Source organism: Parasteatoda tepidariorum, chromosome 5, assembly GCF_043381705.1.
Source record: "Parasteatoda tepidariorum isolate YZ-2023 chromosome 5, CAS_Ptep_4.0, whole genome shotgun sequence".
Lineage (NCBI taxonomy): Eukaryota > Metazoa > Arthropoda > Arachnida > Araneae > Theridiidae > Parasteatoda > Parasteatoda tepidariorum.
This window is the reverse complement of record NC_092208.1, coordinates 74,678,000-74,687,265: the sequence shown is the minus strand read 5'-3', so window position 1 is coordinate 74,687,265 and position 9,266 is coordinate 74,678,000. Positions and strand designations below refer to the sequence as shown.

Genomic DNA, 9,266 nt, shown 5'->3' with positions numbered 1-9,266 from the left:
ATAAAGTACCTACTCACCTACCTGAATTCGATCGAACATCTTTGGCAGCATCTAGAGCAAGAAGTAAGAAATAACCACATTACGGGTAGAAGGTAGAAATTCTTTAAAATCTGCATAAATTTGTTCCTGGAATAATATATTACCAGATGTCACCAAAAAGTTAGTGGAGTCAGTCATTAAGGCCAATGGACTGCATATAAGTTATTAAAAAGCAAATCACCGACAATGCAAAATTTTATTATTTATGTTATTAACTGTGCTAATACTATTTTTGCAAAAAAACGTTAAAGTTTTTTGTTTCAAATTATGTTAAGGCAAGTGTGCTTTTTATTTCCATTTACTTTTACTATGATGATTGTTCTAGTTCACTTACGTTACTCAAGAGCTGCACAATGGGATATAGGCGACTGTCTGGGAAACATCACGGAGGATGATCCGAAGACCTGCCATCACAATTTTGATCTTCTGCAGAGGGGATGACATCTTCGCATCGGCAGCCCGACGACCTGCGCGTGAAGTCGAGCACTTTACGGTAGAACAGTTTAACGGGGACCAATACCGCACACCATCGGACCCTTCGCAGACTGATCCATGTGGTAACACACTGGCTGCATGTCAGTGAAGTTTAACTTCAATGATCTGCTGGGAACCGTGTCTTAACGATCAGTCTACTGCTGGACTTACTATGAATAAGATAAATAAAATCATAGTTCGGATTAGAGGTTGGTTGATTTGTCTTGTAAGAATATCAAATTAGCTTAGTGTGCCAATACTTTTTTTGTCAACTGATGTTGTTTATTCTTCAAATTTACACGAGTTTCTAAACCGTTTTTGTATTGAGCACACAAGCCTGCATATGTATGTGTAACAATAAATAAGTAAAAAAAAGCAATCGGGACTTCCTGACTGAGAGGTATCGCTCTCCAAATGCTCTGCAAAGCATGGAGGTAATGAGTTCGAACCCCGCCGTTACGCTGAATGTATCTTCACTTTGTCCTTCATTGTAATGTGCTATCTGTCCTTCTATTTGGCAAAGGTTTATCCTTTATTAAGGACGCAAGCATGCAAATTTGTCAATAAAAATAAATGAAAAAGAATATAAAAAAATTAATAAATAAAGTATTAAAGAGATTTACGTTGGTACACTTGACATCAAAATTTTTGAAGTTTTCGAACCCTAAACCATTAAGCTTCAATTTAAAGATTAAAAAGTAAGCAAAATTTTGCTCTTAATGAAAAGAGTAAGTCCTCATAGATATCCAAACGATGACATAAAATACGCAACCGCCAGCGCATTTTATTTTTTATGTATTCAATTAGGATGAAAGTGAAATTTTACTCTCCGAGTGTGATGTTGTGCAGACTGTTTTTAAAGCCTATCCACATTCTATAATTTCCGCTGTTTTTTTAATGGAATATTTTTCTAAAAGGAAGCTGTATACCTGTTTTTTGACGTCACTGAAACTGCGGTCCCGCCTTAAAGCGCGAGTATATGTATTCTCGGCTATTTACAGAGCGCCGTTATCCGATTACATTGACACATACAAAATAAAAAACTGATTTCCTCCATCGTCCTTATCGCGAGTAGAATTGCTTTTTAACACTTCATCAAAACATCATTCTATTTTTCCTCTCTGTATTCTTTACACTAATCACTTTGCCTTGAATAAAAAATTGTCGTTTGAATAAAATTTCATTTTGCCTTTTCAATGTAAGTTCATTCAATCCTTTAAATTAAATTTCCTGACGATATTCACTCCTCTTGAGATAAAGTTTCGCAGACGATTTCCATCGTTTAAATGGAATTTTACTCATCTTTTATTTTTGTTATTTATATAAATTTTAAAATTTATTTATGATGTTCCGTCATTGAAGCAGATTTCCATTGACTTAACTAAAACAGTTCCGCATACTCAAAAAATTATGGTGATGTGTTTTATAAAAAGTTTTCAAACGATATTTAAAATAAATTGTGTTCTTTCAGAAAATTAAATTCATACGTGGCAACATCAACTACTTGATAGGAAATCAAACCAATTTTTATTAACTTCCATGCGCGAACGTACCGAATTCTATTTTCTTCTGTGAAAAACATGGACAGATTCCAAATATTCTCTGATACAAAGAAAAATAAAACGGAATAGTGCTGATCTTTTGAAGTGAAAATGTGTGCATGTTGGATTAATAAGTGTTAAGAGGAGCAATTTCTCGTAAAAGAGTGTTTTCTAACGATTATTTTGTTTGCCTTATATTTATGGATATATTTCTACTTACTGTGAGAAAACACTAATTCTGTGAAATAAACTCGTTTTGTTGAAATTTTAAATGACCGCCTCGAATAATACGGAAATGGAAGCGGCATTTGGAGCTGTAAAATTAACTGACTTTCCTCCCATTCAGTACAGCAGCTTTTTTGTTCCATGCATGCTAGAAGAGGTAAGTTAATTTTTTTATTTTTAAATAATTTGTTCATTTTTACTCTGAAATATTGAATAAATTTTGAATTTGAAATATTATGTTCATTTTTACTCTAAAATATTAAATTTTATTTTTAAATATTAGATTGATTTTTACTTCGAAATACTAAATTCATTGTTACATCTAAATATTAAACTGTTACATCTAAAATATCAAATTCATTGTAACATCTGAAATATCAAATTTATTGTAACATCTAAAATATCAAATTTATTGTAACATCTAAAATATCAAATTCATTGTAACATCTAAAATATCAAATTCATTGAAACATCTAAAATATCAAATTCATTGTAAGATCTAAAATATCAAATTCATTGTAACCTCTAAATTATTAAATTCATTGTAATATCAATAATATTTAATTCAATGGTACATTTAAATATTAAAGTCATTGTTACATCTAAATATTAAAGTCATTGTTACATCTAAATAAATTCTTTATTACATCTAAATAATAAATTCCTTATTACATCTAAATAATAAATTTACATCTAAGTAATAAATTCCTTNAATAAATTTACATTTAAATAATAAATTTACATTTAAATAATAAATTTACATTTAAGTAATAAATTTGCATTTAAATAATAGATTTACATTTAAATAATAGATTTACATTTAAATAATAGATTTACATTTAAATAATAAATTAACATTCAAATAATAAATTTACGTCTAAATTATAAATTTACGTCTAAATAATAAATTTACATATAAATAATAAATTCAGTGTTACATCTAAATAATAAGTTCATTTTTGTTTCGAACTATGTTAAATTCAAAAAAAAAAAATTTTAAGAGTCATTTCGTTCTAAAACAAGAGTATTTTTTGATAATTTTGTAAAAAAAAAAGTGTGTGTTTAAAGTCTGAATAATATTTCGATTCGAAATTAAAAGGACTCACTATATATTTGTAAAATGAATCTGATAGAACAATATCATAAGTAAAAATTCTGTAAGTTATTAACTTGAAATAATTTCATAAACCGTGTATTGTTTGAATATAAAAAATCACATGATGTCTTTAAATAAATTTAAATATGAAAATAATAACTTATTTTGAAATATTTTTTTATAAATTAGGTAAGAGAATGACTAAACCGTTTTTACATGTTACAATATTATTGAAAAAAAATATTACATTTGTTGACTTAATAAATTTGTTAACTTATAAAGAAACTTACTACCCATTTTTCATGAAAAACGCTGACACATCATGAAATTGAAAAATCGTTTTAAAAGAAAATCTGCTTAATTTTAAGTAACATTTTTTCTAACATGTTATATCTGATGACTAAATAAAATTTAAAAAACGCTTGAAATTTACTCAAAATAACGTTTAATGGTTTTATATGTTTGATGTATTAGCAAATTGTAGGGATTTTTATAGCAAAATTTTTTCTGATCCGAACTGGCCCATCGAAGCATCCCGATTTCGGTTTTTTCTGGTACTTCTAATTCGCTACTTTGTTAATAAGATCATTATTGTTCTGATCTGAAATAAACCACGTCAATACATTATAGTTTTGAGATAAGTTAACCTAGTTGAATCCTATAATTTAAGATAAATTAGTTTGAGGACTTGATTCACTCTTTTTATAACGACTTGGTTCACCATAGCTTTGAAAATATAGATCATTAATAAGTATCAATCCGCAACAATTTATTACATGCTTTTGATATTTTCATGGATGCCACTCTTTAGTCCTGATGACTGAATTCAGTCTTGTGAAAAGATCAGTGGACTGATTTTCTATCCTCCAATAAAAAATTTTTTTCAATTTGTTTTGTCTCATATAATCTAAAAATAAAAATTATATTAACTTTGAAGGTAATTTGAGACCGACAAAACAAATGTTATGGTAAAATATTCAAACATTAAATTTATTTTAAGATTAGCATATTTGATTCTATTCATCTCATTTCTAATTTTACTGAAAATATATTTTTTGAGCTGAATTGCTTTTTAATTTTATGAATAAGGTATTTCCTATTTCTACAGTTAAATCTTTTAAATGCAAGAATAGCACAGTTTCAAAATAAATACAGTAAAACTAAATTGTCTAAAATTTCTGAAGTTCATTATTTCTACGAAATTGTCATTTACTATAGTTTTAACAGATAACTATCTTTTTAATCGGCATCACTTATTATAGATATTATAAATATTAACTATTTCAACCCAGTTGAACTTACTTAGTTTAATCTCGTAAGATAAATAGTTTTCCATGTTCATTATGCCAAATAAAATATTATCTAGTAGTACAGGGTGTTCCGTATTAACTACCCTTAATATACAATTTTCGAATACTTGTCAAACATGAAATATAAAAAAGTGTGAGCATTGAAAGTCTCATATTAATATTTAAGTGGAAAAAAAAACAAAGTGCGATTGAAATTTAACGAATCATAACTGATAAAAGCGCGTTTGAAAATGCGTTTAAGACTATTTAATTGCCGAATGAAACAATGAAACTTGAAGGTGTTTCAATAATGATTGACTTTCAACTCTATTTTCTCCAAACAAAGTTTTATGTTTTTAATCCTTCCTTCCTCAGTAGTTATTTCTCCCCAGATTAATCACTAGTTATTTTTCACCAGATTTAAGTTGAAATTAATTGGCGACTCCTAACTTTTGGGTTTCCTCTTTTAACAGATATTCTAAAAATTTGTATTAAGTACTGTCACATTACAGAAAGGAAATTTACCAATACTATTCTATGAATTTTACTTTGGTAGACTATTCAACAATATCTTTTCAACGTTAAAGTGAGAATTGCAATTGACGTGATTAGTTAGCCAAGTTCTATTGCCTATATAAACGTCTAAGCCAAGAATAAGTTTAATGTCAATTTTTAAGCTATTCAGGAGGGAGGGGGCGTCCAATATCTGAAAACCGCTTTCAAGTTCAACTGCAATTTTTGTCTTCAGCAAGTCGCGCCGGAAAAATAAATTAGTGATCTCAAAATCGTTAAAAGGTTTGTATGTTTAGAAAGTTAAAGTTTCAAGAAAAAACCTAAATTCCACATAGCGTGCAGGAGACAGCTTAAGGATTTTGTATTTCAAGACTGTACAATATTTTAGAACCAGACATATTTTTATAATTTCTTTAATATTTTTCTTTTGCATGAAAAGCATTAGAATAGGAAAAAAAATTTAGTATCTTGAATAATTCTGTAATCCTTAAAATCCTTAATCCTAATCCTTTAATCCTTTAAAATCCCTTAAATCCTTTAAATCTCTTATTTCTTAAGTTACAAATTTTTTACCTTTTAGTTACTTAAAAAATTAAATCAACGCCTTACAATTTTAATATTGATAAATATTGTTTTAATATTTTTAATAATATATTTTTAACAATATATTTTTAAAACATGTATAAAATAATTTTAAAAAAATTAAAGGAAGTCGGTAAGGCATATATCAATAATGCTGAAACTGATCTTTTCAATGTACATTTTCTAAGAAACTACTTATGATATCGCTTTGAAATTTTTTGGCGATATTTGAGATAATATCAGCTGAATACTGTGATAATATTTTTGCATTAAAAAGAATACATTTTGAGACATGAAAGATTTTTGTTGAAAAATGATTAAACTTTTTAAAAAATTAGAAGCTCTCAGTTCATAATTTTTTTAAAAAAATTCTACCGAAGATATACATTGACAGTTATCATTATGTAAACATGCATTTTTCACAGAATGTATAATGTAGAAACTGAAGCAATATATTGTTCAGATAGTGTGAAAAAGTACATTGAAAAAGATAAATTTTAACATTATTGGTATATGCCCAACCGATTCCCCTAAGTTTTTTTTTTATCTTTCAGGAAATCGTGATTAGTTAACTATAAACTTACTTTTATATCAATCCTAAATACCTCATGTGTTAAATTTGAATTTTTTAAAAAATTAATCTAACTTTTTAGGTAACTGATTTATTACGGCATATTTGTTTGTCGTCCCTTTTAGTATTTAATGCAATGCGTTTGAAGTGTAAAAGTAGTTAACTTCGAATTCGATAAAAAGTTTAAATGCGCAATTAGTCACAGGTACTCTTTTCTTTCTCATTGTTTCGCAATGTTTGATAACTGCCTGTTAGTTCTTGTGAAATTCCTTTAAATTTTTTTTTCGTGAAAACTGACTTACCTAACCATATCGTATTTTCTAACTTAAATTTATTATTTTTTAAGACATAAATTCTCTGTTTAACGAATATTGTGCTCTTTTGTTGTGATTACATGCAAATGATTATTTGTAGATATATTATATAATATGTTTTTTGAAAACAAACTAGTTCTTCAAACAGGCTATAGCAGTTAAAGTCCTCGTAAGTTTGAACTTTATTTAGAACATAAGGAAATTGATGAATCGAATATGGGGGTTTACTTCCAAGAGGACTAAAAACGAGAAAATAGTAATTCTAATTTTTACAGACCTAAACGATAACTTAAGGTTCATTTTTCATTGCTGAAAGATCAGAGCTCGTTACGATATGGATGCGCCGTACATTTTCTGTTATAAATGTGATAAAATAGTTTTTACTCATTAGATCCTCTTGAAAACTGTAGTTTTTATTTATTTTTTGCTTTTATTATTTTTGTTTTGCATCAGTTAATGTAAAAAAGAGGTTGAAAGTTTGATAAAATGGCGATAAATTTCATGTACATTTAGAACCAAGGAGGGAGAACGGTTTTGTCTATTTCTTACAAAAATGACGATTAGGTCACCATCTGTAACATTTTGAGGATTACTAAGTTTTAACAAATAAATAACGTGAAAAATCTGTGTACTCCGAGAGTTATTACAAACTGAAGGTGGGGTGTACAAGTATTTCTGAAACAGACCCCCATTCATTTAGGTCCTTACTCCTTTCATGTCATCACGTTTCGCCAATTGGAAGTAGAGCTCTCGCTCTTTCTTTAGCTACCTTTCGTACGTACAATACGACGGACCGGTTATTTCTATCGCCACTTGCCAGTGCCAGCCAGCCTGCTTGGGAAACCAAAGCGAATTTAAGACAGATTTATTAATTTAAGACATAGTCTGTTTTACAGGGTGAACCCATTCCTTCATCCACAGATCTTAATTTTGACCTGAACCAGAGAACGATAAATCTTCAATTCAGAACCCCGATAGGTATTGTTTTGTTATAGGAACTTGGAGGACTTTGTGAACCCAATAGATTTAACGTGAATCAGTTACCATTTAATACTGTTTCTTCGGCGGGTGGGATTCGAACTCCCGTTCTCACGAGCACGAGTCCAATGTCCTACCAACCAGGCTATCCAAGCCCTTGCGACGGAACGTGATTGATTATTCGACACTTTTATTTTATTCACACATGATCAACAGATGCATAAAATAATTTTAAAAAGTAACGAGTAGATAAGAATAAACATATCCGCATTTATATCGACTTATTATTAGATTTTTTAAGTTACTTATTTTATTTAGAGTTAAATAACTTATCTTATTATGTCCATTGAACTAGATGAATTTACTGTGTTCTTGTCGCTTGCTCTAAAATCAAAGGGGATTTAGCATCTTCTTTTTAGTCCGTAGTGATTACTAAAACGAAAAAATAAAGGAATATCTGCTTATATTTAAACTTTTAAAAACTCTTTTTTACTTCACATAGTGTTTGGAATCTTAAAAATGAGATCTCAAATATTAAATAAAAAAAAAAAATAAAAATTAAATAAAAAAAATCTGACATTTAATAATATCCATAGAGTTATTAACAGTTAAATTTTTAATAAAAATTATCATATGCCGGAATGCCACTAGTTATTGCATTCCTGATGTCTACAAAGTTAAAATTCAGCGTGCTGAAAAGGCTAGTTTTATCTAAAAACTAAATAAGGTTTCTTTTTTTTTTCCTTTCGAATTTCCTATTGTTTTGAAAGTTATACAGAACTTTTTTTTTCTTCACTTTTTTCTGCTTTATGTATCATTTATTCATTGTAGTAGAAAATTTTTATTTTTCTCTCTTGAGATCTTTATTTTATGAGCTCGTGTGTGACATGTGACAAGCAATAAAAAAATTAATAAAAAAAGAGAGAGAGGGATATTAGAGGTTGGTGGATTTCAATCTTAACGTTAACGTCGAAATTTTTAAAAATATCGACTGAAAAAGTTTCGCATTTGAACTGTTATATAATATAGGGTTATCATTATTTATTGCTAACAAGTAAAATTACTTTTCATTTATTACTTCGTATTGCGTTACATAATATGTATTCCTAAATTAAAAATATTTTAAGTACAGTTGACTATTTCACAAATCTAAATCGTTCATTTTGTTACGATTACACACTAACAAAGTGTTCTTCCGTAAAATTATAATAATTTCATATTTTATGAACAGTATATGAGCCGCTCAGAAGCCAATGCGGTTAAGTCCATTTTTTGATATTTTCTGATTTTTGGACATTTTGATGAAATAAATAATAATCTTCTTAGTTATTAAAGGATTTACTCGTTGGTTACTTTTTTCTAGGTTAGACAGCCCTTTTTTTAATAGCTTCTGAATATATTGTATAATAATTTCAGAAGCCATTGTGAATAAGTCCACCTTTTATCAATATTTTTTTACATAAGCTTTGAAATTAAAATTAAATTCTTCTTTCGATATTTGTTGGTAACACTGAAAAACAAGAAATTCATAGTAACTTCAGGGTTGCCAGACGTAGTATTTTTAATACTACGGTAGTATTTTTTCACCAAAAAAAGGGGTATGGTATTTTTCGTAGTATTTTTTTAAAATGTGGTATTTTTTAT

At 28.2% G+C, this 9,266-nt stretch overlaps 1 protein-coding gene across 2 annotated transcripts in view; it reads left to right on the top strand.

The window, feature by feature from the left end:
• The first annotated feature begins 1,454 nt into the window (after nucleotides 1-1,454).
• LOC107436903 (inositol-trisphosphate 3-kinase-like protein) overlaps nucleotides 1,455-9,266 on the top strand; it is a 134,359-nt gene continuing 126,547 nt past the window's right edge. Inside the window, exons 1-2 of one of the 2 annotated variants that reach the window (XM_071180618.1) lie at nucleotides 1,514-1,711; nucleotides 1,985-2,436. In XM_071180618.1, coding sequence (XP_071036719.1) covers nucleotides 2,326-2,436 — 111 coding nt within the window. In that variant the 5' untranslated portion in view covers nucleotides 1,514-1,711; nucleotides 1,985-2,325. Of the gene's footprint in view, nucleotides 2,437-9,266 lie in introns of both variants that reach the window. The other variant, XM_021148028.3, reaches the window with a different exon arrangement.